This window comes from Acipenser ruthenus, chromosome 17, assembly GCF_902713425.1.
Source record: "Acipenser ruthenus chromosome 17, fAciRut3.2 maternal haplotype, whole genome shotgun sequence".
Lineage (NCBI taxonomy): Eukaryota > Metazoa > Chordata > Actinopteri > Acipenseriformes > Acipenseridae > Acipenser > Acipenser ruthenus.
The window spans coordinates 13,373,359-13,391,082 of NC_081205.1; the positions used below are offsets into that span (position 1 = coordinate 13,373,359).

Genomic DNA, 17,724 nt, shown 5'->3' on the forward strand with positions numbered 1-17,724 from the left:
TCTGGAAAAATGTTATAAGCGTGCCTGTAACTAGCTCCATCGTCACAGTGAATCATGTTGCACAATGCTGGGGATTCAGCTGTTTCTATTGTCCGCTTGAAACAAGGAAGTAATACTGTGGCACAAATATAGAATTTCCATAAAATGAAGTTGTGGGCGAATAGTTATTTAGACGGAGTTAGTGCAGCATATATAAAAGGAACCAAACGACAAACATTGTTGACTGTAGACTGTAGACTGGTGACTGTAACTTTGAGAACTGCAGAGAGGTTGTGTACAGAAGGGTATTGAAAAGGTTTGTACCTGTTTATTTTTATTTATTTCTTTTAGATCAATCCAAATTAACAAGGAATAACACAAGCTGACGGCATCCACTGAAGCTACTGAATATGGGGTAATCATGACTATATTGTATTGTCTCCTTACCTACTAATGATTGAGTAACTTACAGTCTTAATAATGGGGTATCACAATAATATCACATGTGATGGGGTGGCTACCTGATGTGTAAAATGATCAAATAGACATGCAGAGGTGAAGGGGGTGGGAGCAGGGTTAGACTTCTACAGAAAATAGTGAGTGGACTCTGTAGGGTTACGCAATGTGGACCAACGCTGCTCGTTTTCCTTTGTGCAAGGGGTCTGGGACCTATAGGCCCCCAGCGGGGTCCAGGGACATTTCCAGTGTCAGTGCAGTCAATTTTACACCTAAAAAGATGACGATATTAATAATCGGGGAGACAGGTTCATGAAAAATCACACTGTTAGTTGGATGGGGAAATGCAAATGCGCTTGTAAAAAATTATATTATGTGAAGACTGTTTTAGGCTACATAATTAGAACTAATGGTAGCACATGCTAAACTGGAAAAAGCTGCAATCTCACTGTTGGGTAGATTGTCTATGGAAAGTTTCCAGCCCAGAATAAAGAAAAGGAGACACTCTCTAAACTAGATCACAAATAAAAAATAACATGACACAATGTATGCAATATAATAAAGAACAGAAGGGTTTATATTATAGCCTAGTACAAACGGGTGTGCAGTGTCTTATTAAACAATTATATGATATTAAATAACTTTCACAATTATTTTCAGCAAATCAAGAGATCTTGCTAGGAACACAGGATCGATGATGGAGGCAGTCTTGGAAGGAAAAAAACAAGGTCAGCTGTTATGCTAATTTTCACTGAGTTTACTTTAGAAATGTCTTGACTGACTCAGCACGTTATCATGTGAGAACATTCTTTACAAAAAAAAAATGTATTTCGCCCAAAACAGTTGTCATGTCAATTTCAGTTCATAGTGCCTCCAGAGAGCAGACGCACACGCAATACAAGGAGAAGCTGCGTTGGGAACATTATAGGATGAAGTATTGGGGAGAAATAAAATAGGCTACTGTTCAAGATATATAACAATGACGAGAGTGTAAAAAATGCTGTTTCATCAAAAACAGTGGGTGGACTGAGTCCACCCTTCCAAAAAAGTATGTGGACCGCGTCCACCCGCCAGTCTAACACTGCTCTTGTGTCTCTATCGTCTTACCGACAGGAACAAAAAAATCTTCTATACTCCTCCCCGTATATTAATGGTCATAACAGTTAAATATTCTAACGTTCATAAAATACACGATGCCGGTTTTATGGTTGTTGACGAAAATTAAAAAATGGACTGTTCTCTTTCTTATTGGTGTGTGTGTAAAGGGGGGGGGGGGGGGCGTGTTCACTTTGTCAAGACTCATACAGAAGTCAGCATGGAAAATAGATGCAATTTGAAGTTATTTATGGTGGGGGATGCACTTCATATAGTGTTTTATATTTTATTAATTGATTTTTGTTAAAAAAAATCATAATGAAAAATTGCACTCACCCCCTAAAAAAGTAGGTGGCGTCCACCTGCGTTCACCCTCGAGTCTAACCCTGGGTGGGAGCTTTACTATAGCCTTCTGCAGGGGAATCTGTTCAGATCTAGTGGGTGAATAACAATCACAATTGTGTGTAAACGTGTACTGCAGGGTTAGGGACAGCAGAGGAGATAGATAGCAGTGGGTTTGTTATAAACAGCACAAGAGCTCCCTGAAATGAAAGATGAATCCTGGAGGATGGAGGCTGATTGAACACAGTCAGGAGGCAGATCTGCTCATCTGGCTTCCTGAGTTCAGCGGGCAGGTACAGGGATGGCATGAAGACTCCTACTGCAGTTTGAGCCACTCCAGGTTTTCCAGTAAACTCAATATAGCTCTTCTGCGCCTCTCCTCTGTAAAACCTGGCACGGCTCAAGCAACTATACAATGGGAGTCTTATTTCCATCTCTGCATCGCATCTCAAGAACAGCAGAACTGTAAATTTTCCTTCCTGTTTTGTAGGTTGCTTCCTGAGCTCATCATGGACCCAACCTGGCCTCCATAGGCAGGACCCACCTTGAATCTTGAAACTCTACTGGCCATGAGACCAGACTTTATTACCATCATGTGCAAGAGGCAGCATGAGCCCAGTCAGCAGAGGAGCTGTCCGTGATGTGCGAGAGGCGCAGCAGAGTGTGCGGAGATCTCAAGATCACCAGGGCGGGGCACTGTGAGCAGGACGCTCTCCGCTCCAGTGTGTGATGGTTGGGAGAGGACGGCAGTGTGCTCCCTATAAAACTCCTTTGCAGCTCTCCAATCAGAGAGCTCAGAGGACTGACGTCCAGTTATAGCCATAGAGATCGGGAGCCAGATCAAAAAATCACAGACATACAAAATAATCCCACTAGATTTTACCTAACGTGTATTACATCATTTCATAGATCTCGCTATTAGCTATTATTTTACTAACACATATTAAAAACATATCTTTCAAAATAAATACACGTTTAACATAATGTGTACATCTTCCCTATAGGAACAGGTTTGGTCTATGAAGTGACACCGCATACCAGGTGAGACTTACTGGGATTGGTTCGTTAGCTGTGTACTTTAAAGATCCTGAATATTGATTGCAGCTTCCTCATCATTATGACCATATATATATATATATATATATATATATATATATATATATATATATATATAACTATTTGCATTTAAATTATTATTTAACAAATTATTTTTAAATGCCTATTTTGTTTGTCTTCAAAAAAATAATAAAAAAAACATCTTTAGAAAATGCTTCACCAAAAGGCATCCCTGACTTACCTTCTTGGTTACACTACAAAACTTACCACAAGTATTTACACTATCGCCACCTGCTGCACATTTTATTATAGTATACAAATAAAAAGAAAAGCATCTAGACTTATTGAAAACATTACAACTTACTAGAAAGCAAACTGATTCTAATAAATGTGTGCATCATTCCTACTAAGATGCACAACATACACTCAGATACTAAAATATAAATAAAAGCCCTGAAGAAAAAAACAACCCCGCTTAACTTGAAAAGTCATTTATTTTCAAATCAATTGTATAGAAAATCTGCAGTAAAACATTTAAATTTTGTATTTGTAGCATGCGACAGTTATCATTTAGGAGGAACACTTGATCATCTAATGTTTAAAAAGGTGCTGGAATCTGAGAGAGTATCAGGTTTATGACTGTCAATTGTAGTGACAGATTCTGCGCAAGATAAATGAAGAATAAAGCTACTGTTGCAGTGTATATTTAGTTAGTCCTTACTGAATTGAAATGAGCACTGATAACAAACAGCAGGATTTCACCCTCCTTAGGATACACTGATTATAAAAAGTTTAGGAGCTGGATTCGTGAGAGCTGCCCTGTCCTTTTTAACGCTGGTCTGGGTGGGCTCTGATAGGAATGGGAAGACATGTCCAAGCAGACTGGTTTCTCTTGAATCCACAGAAGATGGCCGGATGCGCTCACAGCCCCAGATCCTTTTCCACGCTCTCCCTTAGTTTATACTTCTGAACCTGGAAGAAGAGCAGACAGGATTAGGAATATTGCAAAATGATACTCAAATGTTTTTTTTTTTTTTTTTTTTTAAAGTGTGGTAACTTGTGTTGTGTAAATCAGTGTTAATTAAGTCCTTTAACTAAAAAGGCAAATTACATTTCGAGAAGAATTACTTAAATATACAGTATAATAGTGTCTACTCTGAACACAGCACACTGTTCTGTACATAGTAGTATCTGCTCTGAACACAGCACACTGTTCTGTACATAGTAGTATCTGCTCTGAACACAGCACACTGTTCTGTACATAGTAGTGTCTACTCTGAACACAGCACACTGTTCTGTACATAGTAGTATCTACTCTGAACACAGCACACTGTTCTGTACATAGTAGTATCTGCTCTGAACACAGCACACTGTTCTGTACATAGTAGTGTCTACTCTGAACACAGCACACTGTTCTGTACATAGTAGTGTCTACTCTGAACACAGCACACTGTTCTGTATATTAGTAGTGTCTACTCTGAACACAGCACACTGTTCTGTATATTAGTAGTGTCTACTCTGAACACAGCACACTGTTCTGTACATAGTAGTATCTGCTCTGAACACAGCACACTGTTCTGTACATAGTAGTATCTGCTCTGAACACAGCACACTGTTCTGTATATTAGTAGTATCTACTCTGAACACAGCACATTGTTCTGTACATAGTTATGTCTACTCTGAACACAGCACACTGTTCTGTACATAGTAGTGTCTGCTCTGAACACAGCACACTGTTCTGTACATAGTAGTATCTGCTCTGAACACAGCACACTGTTCTGTACATAGTAGTATCTGCTCTGAACACAGCACACTGTTCTGTATATTAGTAGTATCTACTCTGAACACAGCACACTGTTCTGTACATAGTAGTGTCTACTCTGAACACAGCACACTGTTCTGTACATAGTAGTATCTGCTCTGAACACAGCACACTGTTCTGTACATAGTAGTGTCTACTCTGAACACAGCACACTGTTCTGTATATTAGTAGTATCTACTCTGAACACAGCACACTGTTCTGTACATAGTAGTGTCTACTCTGAACACAGCACACTGTTCTGTATATTAGTAGTATCTACTCTGAACACAGCACACTGTTCTGTACATAGTAGTGTCTACTCTGAACACAGCACACTGTTCTGTACATAGTAGTGTCTACTCTGAACACAGCACACTGTTCTGTATATTAGTAGTGTCTACTCTGAACACAGCACACTGTTCTGTATATTAGTAGTGTCTACTCTGAACACAGCACACTGTTCTGTATATACAGTATAGTAGTGTCTATGTGGCAAACGGGAAGGCGGTTATGCTAACGACATTCATTCGGGTAAAGTTCAGCAGATAAACGGAAACATGTATAATGATTTTTGCAGCAGCCCACCTGAAGGAGCTCTCACAAGCAGAGTGTTGCTGTGGGGTTGGTTCAAGGAGGAAAAAACAGTTTAAATAAACAGGAAAACAGCGGGGCCTTTGAAAGTTGTTCTTATAGGAGTGATGCTGCTGCTATCTGCTGCGGGTTTTGCTAGATTGTATCAGTGTGGAAATCCTCTCTCCAGCAGTGCTGCACAGACATGGGCTTTTACGGAAATGTTCTGTAAAAAATAAAAAGGCTTTTTTCCCAGTCAGGGACGCCTCACTGTCACAACAGCAGCGGTCCTTCAATCTCTTTCATTGCTCCCACACACTGTCACAACAGCAGCGGTCCTTCAATCTCTTTCACTGCTCCCACACACTGTCAAGACAGCAGCGGTCCTTCAATCTCTTTCATTGCTCCCACACACACTGTCATGATAGCAGCGGTCCTTCAATCTCTTTCACTGCTTCCACACACTGTCACGACAGCAGCGGTCCTTCAATCTCTTTCACTGCTCCCACACACTGTCAAGACAGCAGCGGTCCTTAAATCTCTTTCACTGCTCCCACACACTGTCAAGACAGCAGCGGTCCTTCAATCTCTTTCATTGCTCCCACACACACTGTCACGATAGCAGCGGTCCTTCAATCTCTTTCACTGCTCCCACACACTGTCACGACAGCAGCGGTCCTTCAATCTCTTTCATTGCTTCCACACACTGTCACAACAGCAGCGGTCCTTCAATCTCTTTCACTGCTTCCACACACTGTCAAGATAGCAGCGGTCCTTCAATCTCTTTCATTGCTTCCACACACACTGTCATGATAGCAGCGGTCTTTCAATCTCTTTCACTGCTCCCACACACTGTCACGACAGCAGCTGTCCTTCAATCTCTTTCATTGCTTCCACACACTGTCAAGACAGCAGCGGTCCTTCAATCTCTTTCATTGCTCCCACACACACTGTCAAGACAGCAGCGGTCCTTCAATCTCTTTCATTGCTTCCACACACTGTCACGACAGCAGCTGTCCTTCAATCTCTTTCATTGCTTCCACACACTGTCACAACAGCAGCGGTCCTTCAATCTCTTTAATTGCTTCCACACACTGTCAAGACAGCAGCGGTCCTTCAATCTCTTTCATTGCTTCCACACACTGTCACGACAGCAGCGGTCCTTCAATCTCTTTCATTGCTCACACACACTGTCACAACAGCAGCGGTCCTTCAATCTCTTTCACTGCTCCTACACACACTGTCACAACAGCAGCGGTCCTTCAATCTCTTTCATTGCTACCACACACACTGTCACAACAGCAGCGGTCCTTCAATCTCTTTCACTGCTCCCACACACTGTCAAGACAGCAGCGGTCCTTCAATCTCTTTCATTGCTTCCACACACTGTCACGACAGCAGCTGTCCTTCAATCTCTTTCATTGCTTCCACACACACTGTCATGATAGCAGCGGTCCTTCAATCTCTTTCATTGCTTCCACACACACTGTCACGACAGCAGCGGTCCTTCAATCTCTTTCACTGCTCCTACACACACTGTCACGACAGCAGCAGTCCTTCAATCTCTTTCATTGCTTCCACACACTGTCACGACAGCAGCGGTCCTTCAATCTCTTTCACTGCTCCCACACACTGTCACAACAGCAGCGGTCCTTCAATCTCTTTCACTGCTCCCACACACTGTCACAACAGCAGCGGTCCTTCAATCTCTTTCATTGCTTCCACACACTGTCATGATAGCAGCGGTCCTTCAATCTCTTTCATTGCTTCCACACACTGTCATGATAGCAGCGGTCCTTCAATCTCTTTCATTGCTTCCACACATGTCACGACAGCAGCGGTCCTTCAATCTCTTTCATTGCTTCCACACACTGTCACGACAGCAGCGGTCCTTCAATCTCTTTCATTGCTCCTACACACACTGTCACGACAGCAGCGGTCCTTCAATCTCTTTCATTGCTTCCACACACTGTCATGATAGCAGCGGTCCTTCAATCTCTTTCATTGCTTCCACACATGTCACGACAGCAGCGGTCCTTCAATCTCTTTCATTGCTTCCACACACTGTCACAACAGCAGCGGTCCTTCAATCTCTTTCATTGCTTCCACACACACTGTCACGACAGCAGCGTAACTGCACAAACTAATTCTTTAAGATGGCTAAAGCTTCATTAAGGTGGTAAGGCAAGCTGAATCTCCTTGTGATTTAATTTATCAGTGCTGCCGTCCTAAATCTGAAGGTATCGCAGCATCACTACAATATAGATTTTCTTAAACAAGAATGTTTATACGAATTCACATTTTATTTGTATACTTCTACTAACACATATAATAGGGAATGCATTTATCTAATTTCTGCAAGTATTTCCAGTGTCTTTCTCCATCCTGTCTGAATGCTTTACTTTATGTCTGTGTGCTAGAGGCTTAGTTTGTGTTTGGGTCCACGGTTGTAGTTGATGTGCTGTTGCTGTCATCTTTATCAGCATTTTAGCCATCTAAAATTTGTTTGTAATAGAAGAATTTCCAAATGCTCTTTTCATTGCATCATGAGGACTATTGATTGAATCAGACAGCTGTGAGGGAGATGCAAGTCTTGTGACTTAGTTTCCCTATTATTCCAGTTCCCACTCGACTACACCACTGCACCCTAGTGGACATCAATTTGGCCTGCAGCTTGCTGGTCCCTTCCTGATTCATCGACTTCATGCTCAGCTGGATTTAGATCAGAGATTGTTAGGTTATTATCATAACCCTGGTTCCCTGAAATAGAAATGTAACCATTACCCTTCAAGGTCACTGCGTCCATGATTGCAGCAGACTTGAAGAAAAAATAACACTGTGATCTGTGCATGCTGTCCTTTTGTACCTTTGGGAGCGGGCATGACTGTGTCACAGGCTCGGCTGAGCAGCTTTGGTATACAATATTCAAGTTTCAGGAGGTTAAAACACCAATTAGGTAATGGTTACATTTCCAACTTTTCATCCTGTCAACATAATACATTAGGGCCCGTACTGGACACAGCGTGTAGAGCTGCTCCTCTGTGTTTGACTGGAAAGGAGCTGGATTGAAGCCTCTAATTCCACAGACTGGGTGACATGAAATGCTAAGAAAAAAAAGCAGGATTGGTACGGAGCGTAACCTTTGTCCTGGCTTCTGAAAGAATTAAGCAGGCTTCCGCAGTTGAGAATGCCTGCATCTCGCTCATTCGCTTGCAGAGATGATTGCAAGCAAGAAAGTTGCTTTGAGCGATAAAAATGTCAGCTCAGCTGAATGCAAGGACTCAAATGGAGGCTTCATAAGTGCATCAAGCACCAGGTTAAGCCTCCAGCGAGGAACAATATCCGTTCAGGGGCCAGACCTAGGTCCCCCGTGCCTGACTGAGCAGGTCGTGGCTCTTGAGCAGTCTCCGCTGCATCAGGGTTGAAAACCAGTCTCCTGGGCCAATACAGGGCTACTAGGAGCACCTAGGCCCGGTCCTGCCAGACACAGCGGGAGCAGGGCGAGCGGTGGGAAGGCATATAACAGAAGCCTCGACCATTGGTGTGCCAAGGCATCTACTGCCACCTCCTATTATGGAGAACCAGAGGGGGCAGTGGGTCGATTCCTGGGAGGCAAAGAGATCTATCTCTGCTCTCCTGAACCTCTCCCAAATGTGGTTCACCACCTCAAGGTGAAGCCTCCACTCTGAGGCACTGGGAATTCTCCTTGAGAGGAGGTCTGCTGCCCAGTTTGTCACCCTGGGCACTGCCCGCAGTGAGAAGCAAATGCTTGTGGGCCACACCATGGAGACTGGGTGACCTGAGGCCGTCCTGGTGGTTGATGTAAGCCACCACTGTTGTGTTGTCTTTACGGACAAGCACATGTCTCCCTCGAACCTCCTGCAAAAAATACTGCAAAGCTACTTAAACTCTTATGTGGAGACCCTGCCAAGGGAGGTTCCACACACCTTGTGCACCCCTGCCATTCTACACAGCGCCCCAGCCCAGGCTGTATGTGTGTGTGGTGACAACCTCCCTTCTGGTGACACTGCCCAGCGCTATACTGAGGCGCAGATGGGACAGTGGTTTCCACCAAGAGAGTGCCTTTAGACAGTGATGAGGCACAGTCAATAGTCCATCACAGTTCAATGCAGGCTGAAAAACCATGCTGTTGTACCAGGATTGCAGAGAGCGCTGTGCAGGAGTGAGGGACTGTGACAAAGATCGAATGAGTCTTAGTGTTAGATCTCCCTCTCGACCTGTGAGAGCATGGTATACGAGGAACAGAGTACCCTTAATGAAATGGCACGACAATTTATTCCGTAGGGTAGATGGAAGTCGGTCAGTTCGGAAGGGGGCAGAGCCATGGCACCCGAGCTCAGTGACCCAGACGGTAAGCGGCGTGGCATCCGAGGACTGGAGGAGCGGATGCGCTCGTTAACCTCGGGGTCATGGGCGAGGGTATAAATAGGGGGCATGGCTTGAGTGATCTGTTCCTTTGCATATGGTTAAAACATATAACCGAGAAGGGGCCCGAAACGTGAAAGCGACCATGAGTGTTTTGTGTCTGTGTCCTAACACTGTGTGTCTTGTGTGTTGTTGTCTCACTAAGATTACTGAGCATGATCCGGAGCTGCAGCCGCAGGCCAGCGAAAACCCGGACTTCACCACTCACCTGTCTCACTTTCGGAACTGTCTCTGTGTTTGCACCTTTTAACACTTGTATCACGCACTGTCTTTGTGTTCGTGTTTAGTGTGGGTGTCGGAACGGGACTTTGGGGTTGCGGGTCAAACCCGTAGGATTACAATTAGAAGTGATACACGCCGCTGTATCACTTCCAGCACTATTATTATTTACAGGTTTTGCCTTGAGGCTCTGGACATTTATTAAATTAAATAAACACCCTTGCACCTGTACTAACGTCTGTCTGTGTAATTATTCTGCACTGCACTCACCTGCACGTCATTACCACTTTGCCACAGGGACGCAGAGCGCTGTGCAGGAGTGAGGGATGCAGAGCGCTGTGCAGGAGTGAGGGACGCAGAGCGCTGTGCAGGAGTGAGGGACGCAGAGCGCTGTGCAGGAGTGAGGGACGCAGAGCGCTGTGCAGGAGTGAGGGACGCAGAGCGCTGTGCAGGAGTGAGGGACGCAGAGCGCTGTGCAGGAGTGAGGGACGCAGAGCGCTGTGCAGGAGTGAGGGACGCAGAGCGCTGTGCAGGAGTGAGGGACGCAGAGCGCTGTGAGGGACACAGAGCGCTGTGCAGGAGTGCGGGACGCAGAGTGCTGTGAGGGACGCAGAGCGCTGTGCAGGAGTGAGGGACGCAGAGCGCTGTGCAGGAGTGAGGGACGCAGAGCGCTGTGCAGGAGTGAGGGACGCAGAGCGCTGTGAGGGACACAGAGCGCTGTGCAGGAGTGCGGGACGCAGAGTGCTGTGAGGGACGCAGAGCGCTGTGCAGGAGTGAGGGACGCAGAGCGCTGTGCAGGAGTGAGGGATGCAGAGCGCTGTGCAGGAGTGAGGGATGCAGAGCGCTGTGCAGGAGTGAGGAGTGAGAGATGCAGAGCGCTCTGTAGAGTCGCGGGAGAGATGTTTGCATGCGTCGCAGGGATAAAACCCAGGCATGATGCAAGTAGCAATGCAGTGTACAGGAAGCAATGAACAAGCCGGTTTGGTGACTGTAGCACTGGGTCGGAACCGGGACTGTATCAGGCTGGTCGGTTACCCGTGCGGTCCAGTGCGATAACCTCAATTCCGGGTCCCTGGGGCGCAGTCACCATGGGTAGCACTTTACAGGGATACCCACCTGTGAAAGCTACTGGCAAAACCACTCAATCAGTACTCACACGAGACTGAGGGAAGCCTGCTTGTTAGAATGAACTAACAGCCCTCTTAATGGTGATGCAAACGCTGTCACCAAAACATGTTTGTCTGAGTTCCACTTTCCCTTAGAAAGGTGTGCGTTGCAAATGATCCTGCGTTTCAGTTAAATACCCCAGTTTAAATGCAATTGAAGAGTAAGAGGAAAACGAGAAGCAGGCATCATTACACAAAGTGGGATTATATGGTAATTTTGGATCTTCCTAAATTAAATAAACCCTGCACAATGGAATATAAGGCCCCATGTTCTGTCTTATATAAAACAACTTTGTATTCATATCCTTGTTGCCAATGCTGTGTATTGTGTTCTCCAAAACATTCTGGCTCGTTTGAGTGGTACATTAGCAGCATTGCACAAGCCCTGTTCTCAAGCCTAAACACCACAGACTTGCCATTGTGCAAGACAACAGGATACCAGTCTTCTCAGGTCAGGCCGCACGGTCCTGGTCAATGTGGCTCAGTGCATTCTCTAAGCACACTGACCAGAGACAGCGTGGAAGCCTCCAGACACGCAGAAGCAAGGAGGACCTACCTTTCCAGACACTGTGAGCGGGAATTTCTTCATGAAAAGCACGTACCGAGGGATTTTGAAATGGGAAATCTGCATAAAACACAGGAACATATCAGTGAGCACAAAACTATTAGATGATAAACATGGTTTCAGTGTTCTAAAATAATAATTACAGGGCTGTTCTTATGTTAAGCAGTTTGTCATAGATGAAGCTGTGATCAATTGAAAGGGAACCTCCTTCAATCACAGTGTGGAGCAGACTTTAATACACAAGAATCCAACATGGAAATGATTGTCTGATTACACTCCCCCCCCCCCCCCCCCCTCTCACCTGCCCTTTGCAGAAGGCCTTGATCTCCTCGGCTGTGCACTCCACCCCCTCCATAAGCTTGATGCAGGCACACACCTCCTCTCCCATCCGCTCGTCCTTCACACCAATCACCTGGGAAGAGTGATGAGAGAGTTATCTTAAGAAGTGCCTTCAGGATCTCCAGTGACTCCTTCAGTAAAGGCACGCCCTTGCTGGAGTACAGAGGGAGTGGCACAGTAACATTGAAATCATTAAGGCGCAGCACTGGCCTTCCCTAATCACTGCACTGCACTTCAGTGCCCCCTACTGATCAGAATGAGCCTTAACCCCCCAGGATTCACACATTTTGCTGCTTTGGTTGGATTCTGCAGCTTAATGGTAGCACAGAAAATATGAAGTTATCGTCTTTTAGTAAGCTTTCCAAAAGCAAACATGTCTTAGTTTTTTTGGACACCAAAATAAAAAAAAAAAAAAAAAACATTTAAAAAGTTTAGTTACATGTGTTATTGCAGCTCTATCAGTTCTATGCCAACGCATCGGCCGCCTGACAGACTCTGCACAGAGCAGCTGCATTCCAGACCTAGAGTCTAACCTTAACCCTCCTAACAGACAGACTCTGCGCAGATCAGTCCTGCTGCTTTCCAGAGCTACAGCCTCTCTTAGCCTGGTCTATCAGTCCTGCTGCTTGGTGCTATTGCTGTGTTTTGTCTTCTTATAGGAGAGATTTTTTATGTATTATATGAGTGCAGGACAGCTGATGCCAGGCTATTACTCCATGGATGGATTTTCTTTAATGGCTGAAATCAGAGCATGGCACATTTACGTCTTGTAAACAACACGACAGTCCAACACATATGAAGCTCAGCAGTCCCTGACCCCCTTCTCACTCCTGAGCAGTCGGCTGGGCAGAAGCAATGAGGATCTGCTTTTCTAGACACTGTGAGCGGGTATATCTTCATGATAAGCACCATGCAGTAAGGATTCTCTTACCTGGGCCTCATGGACCTTGGGGTGTGTGTGGAGGAACTGCTCGATTTCGGCTGGGTAGATGTTCTCTCCTCCACGAATCATCATGTCCCGAATGCGGCCCTCGATCTTACAATAGCCATACTCGTCCAGGGAGGCAATGTCTCTGCAGGAGGGAAGCACAGTCACCAATGCAGCCCGACAGCAACACGCTTGAGCAGATCTTACATCAAGAGCTGCCTCCATCTCATCACAGCTCATTCCAGTATCCAATCTGGGGCTGCAGTCTACCTGCACCACTGTCTATAATGTCTATAATGTCTGTATATCAGACACAAGCACAGATCCACAAGGGCTTCAACAGAAAATGTGATAAAATTGACTGTGTGGACAAAGATTAAAATAACCTTGGTTCGCACTCCTTTAACTACTCAGGACTGTGGGGCTTTTAAAAATGAGTAATAAACAATGTAACTTGCATTTCAATTCCTGCCCTCTGTCACTCACCCGGTTTTGTACCAGCGATCGGTGGTGATGCTCTCCGCTGTCTTTGTAGGGTCGCCCCAGTACCCTAGCATGACGCAGTACCCCCTGATCAGCAGCTCTCCGGCAGTGTTCAGGGGCACAATCTCTCCCGTGTTGGGGTTCACTACTTTAGCCTGCAACACAGCGAGGTCAGGAAGGATTCTGTTCAGACACGGGCAGGAGGAGGCCTCAGGATGCCGGTAGCTCTATGGTTTCACCTCACAGACAAACTTTTTCATAATGCTTTCCTCCGTGCCATAATACTGTACACCAACTCCCAGTTTTACTTCACAATGTATGTTTGTGTGTTGGAAGCTATGGTTGTACTGAAGACTCAACAGGGAAAAGTAACCCTGTTCTTCACTGCACTGCACAGAGGCACTCACCACGATTCCACAGCCAGGACTTCCTTCACTGCACAGAGGCACTCACCACGATTCCACAGCCAGGACGTCCTTCACCGCACAAACAGAGGCACTCACCACGATTCCACAGCCAGGACGTCCTTCACCGCACAAACAGAGGCACTCACCACGATTCCACAGCCAGGACTTCCTTCACTGCACAAACAGAGACACTCACCGTGATTCTACAGCCAGGACATCCTTCACTGCACTGCACAGAGGCACTCACCATGATTCCACAGCCAGGACGTCCTTCACTGCACAAACAGAGACAATCACCACGATTCCACAGCCAGGACTTCCTTCACCGCACAAACAGAGACAATCACCACGATTCCACAGCCAGGACATCCTTCACTGCATAAACAGAGGCACTCACCACGATTCCACAGCCAGGACTTCCTTCACTGCACAAACAGAGACACTCACCATGATTCCACAGCCAGGACATCCTTCACTTCACTGCACAGAGACACTCACCACGATTCCACAGCCAGGACGACCTTCACTGCACAAACAGAGGCACTCACCATGATTCCACAGCCAGGACGTTCTTCACTGCACAAACAGAGACACTCACCACGATTCCACAGCCAGGACGTCCTTCACCGCACAGAGACACTCACCACGATTCCACAGCCAGGACGCCCTTCACTGCACAGTGACACTCACCATGATTCCACAGCCAGGACGTCCTTCACTGCACAAACAGAGACTCTCACCACGATTCCACAGCCAGGACGTCCTTCACTGCACAAACAGAGACACTCACCATGATTCCACAGCCAGGACGTTCTTCACTGCACAAACAGAGACACTCACCATGATTCCACAGCCAGGACATCCTTCACTTCACTGCACAGAGACACTCACCACGATTCCACAGCCAGGACGACCTTCACTGCACAGACACTCACCACGATTCCACAGCCAGGACGACCTTCACTGCACAAACAGAGACACTCGCCATGATTCCACAGCCAGGACTTCCTTCACTGCACAAACAGAGACACTCACCATGATTCCACAGCCAGGACGTTCTTCACTGCACAAACAGAGACACTCACCATGATTCCACAGCCAGGACATCCTTCACTTCACTGCACAGAGACACTCACCACGATTCCACAGCCAGGACGACCTTCACTGCACAGACACTCACCACGATTCCACAGCCAGGACGACCTTCACTGCACAAACAGAGACACTCACCATGATTCCACAGCCAGGACTTCCTTCACTGCACAAACAGAGACACTCACCATGATTCCACAGCCAGGACGTTCTTCACTGCACAAACAGAGACACTCACCACGATTCCACAGCCAGGACGTCCTTCACTGCACAGAGACACTCACCACGATTCCACAGCCAGGACTTCCTTCACTGCACAAACAGAGACACTCACCATGATTCCACAGCCAGGACGCCCTTCACTGCACAGTGACACTCACCATGATTCCACAGCCAGGACGTCCTTCACTGCACAAACAGAGACTCTCACCACGATTCCACAGCCAGGACGTCCTTCACTGCACAAACATAGACTCTCACCACGATTCCACAGCCAGGACGTCCTTCACTGCACAGAGACACTCACCATGATTCCACAGCCAGGACGTCCTTCACTGCACAAACAGAGACTCTCACCATGATTCCACAGCCAGGACGTCCTTCACTGCACAAACAGAGACTCTCACCACGATTCTACAGCCAGGACGTCCTTCACTGCACAAACAGAGACACTCACCACGATTCCACAGCCAGGACATCCTTCACTGCACAGAGACACTCACCACGATTCCACAGCCAGGACGACCTTCACTGCACAAACAGAGACTCTCACCACGATTCCACAGCCAGGACGTCCTTCACTGCACAGAGACACTCACCACGATTCCCCGGATTTGAAGAGCACCATTTTGTGCACAGTGGGTTGGGGAATTATTTGTGTATTTTTGTTTGGGTTTTCAAGCCCGTCGTGTTCCCCCCCCCTCGATAACATTGCTGGTACAGAGACGGCTCTTATGTTTTTTTTTAATAAACATGGACGTTTTGGGAGAAATATTGTCTGGACAGTCAATTTATACACTACACCACTGGCATCGGTTTCACAGTTTGATAAAAAAAAAACAAAATTAAAAAGCCTTCTTCAATGCTTTGAAGCCCATGACAGGTCGAATCACAGCCCCGTTTCCACTGGGTGCTGCTGGTATCAGTGGATACTGCAAGTGGGTTTGGGAAGCTTCCCTTACATGCTGACTGTGTGCATCCATAGCCTCCTTCTGCATTCATGTAATCCCAACAATGCATTCCAGCTCTCACAGTCCTTACCCCTTAACTCAAAGCCTGCTCACAAGTGCATATGCTTTTCTATATGAATTAAGTGCTATATAACAAAGATAAAAGGGAAAAATCATATATATTGAATTTCTACCCCACCCCACCCGTAAAACAGTTGAGTGTAAATCGCTGGAAAATGTTCGTTTCTTGTTTGGTAATGTTTCGTATTTTGCGGTTGTCACCTCCATCATGGAAATGTTCCTCTTCTTCTGTTTAATAAAGGGAAGTGCCCCTTCAGAAACTGGCAGTGACATGGTTTAGTATGCCAGAATACAACAAAAAGAAATGAAGTCTTCCTGAGAATGGCTTTCTTGTGGATCACTCCTCCACTCGTCCCTTTATCAAACAGAAACTGAGTTTAAAATGATTCCTTTTGGCTGCGGATACATCCCTGGAGTGAAAAGAATCAAAGAATCAGTAGCATGCCGGTCATTGCAGCACCACAGCGCCACCTACTGACTGAAATCAAAAGGTGTCTAGACCAAACCCTCCAGCAGGATTTTCAAAAGGTCGTAAATGATAATGAATAAATCGGTATGTAGCATTGATTTTGGCACTTTCAAGGGGTCGTTATGTCTATTTCGTTATTAAATAATCGTGCCAATGTGATTTCCGATATTATGTTGATTTATGAAATAATGTTAACATCTTAATGAGCAGGGCTTCTTGTGACTATTTCTTTATGTTTGCTTGGGAATTTAAAAGCAAATCTGTGTTAATTATCATAATTGACCAGGAGTTAATTTGGACATGGAAAAGGAGGGTTTTAATTAACGAAACAGGATATAACTCACCTTGAAACAGAAATGTAACAGACGATAGAGAGAGAGAGATTGTACAGGACCAGGGTTAATTTCTTACAGACTACCTAGATAATCCAATAGTTGTAGTTATAAACATATTTAAACCTTTTCTATACTTGTGGTTATGAATGAGATTTATTCACTTGTTTGAATCATTTGTAACTTTATGGAACGTTTGTTGTATTGCTAAAATGATATACCGTTATTTGCACCCAGTGTACTGTTACAGAAATGATCAATGCAACCCTATTTGAACTCTGGATACGTACATTATGTGGCAACTGACCTCTACTGTAGATTGTATATAATGTAGTGTATAAATATGTGTTACATACAGTGCCTTGCGAAAGTATTCGGCCCCCTTGAACTTTGCGACCTTTTGCCACATTTCAGGCTTCAAACATAAAGATATGAAACTGTAATTTTTTGTGAAGAATCAACAACAAGTGGGACACAATCATGAAGTGGAACGAAATTTATTGGATATTTCAAACTTTTTTAACAAATAAAAAACTGAAAAATTGGGCGTGCAAAATTATTCAGCCCCCTTAAGTTAATACTTTGTAGCGCCACCTTTTGCTGCGATTACAGCTGTAAGTCGCTTGGGGTATGTCTCTATCAGTTTTGCACATCGAGAGACTGAAATTTTTGCCCATTCCTCCTTGCAAAACAGCTCGAGCTCAGTGAGGTTGGATGGAGAGCATTTGT

At 45.4% G+C, this 17,724-nt stretch overlaps 1 protein-coding gene and 1 long non-coding RNA gene across 2 annotated transcripts in view; one reads left to right on the plus strand and one right to left on the minus strand.

Moving 5' to 3' along the window:
• The first annotated feature begins 225 nt into the window (after nucleotides 1-225).
• Nucleotides 226-2,985, plus strand: LOC117423022 (uncharacterized). The gene is made up of 3 exons (XR_004547720.3): nucleotides 226-295; nucleotides 1,096-1,163; nucleotides 2,363-2,985. It is a non-coding gene; the product is annotated as an uncharacterized LOC117423022 (long non-coding RNA).
• A 418-nt stretch (nucleotides 2,986-3,403) lies between these two features.
• The window catches only part of acsf2 (acyl-CoA synthetase family member 2), a 95,735-nt gene continuing 81,414 nt past the window's right edge, over nucleotides 3,404-17,724 (minus strand). The window contains exons 12-16 of the mRNA XM_058989996.1: nucleotides 13,449-13,600; nucleotides 12,966-13,107; nucleotides 11,997-12,107; nucleotides 11,687-11,755; nucleotides 3,404-3,900 (exon numbers count right to left, since the gene is read on the minus strand). Coding sequence (XP_058845979.1) covers nucleotides 3,850-3,900; nucleotides 11,687-11,755; nucleotides 11,997-12,107; nucleotides 12,966-13,107; nucleotides 13,449-13,600 — 525 coding nt within the window. The 3' untranslated portion in view covers nucleotides 3,404-3,849. The remainder of the gene's footprint in view (nucleotides 3,901-11,686; nucleotides 11,756-11,996; nucleotides 12,108-12,965; nucleotides 13,108-13,448; nucleotides 13,601-17,724) is intronic.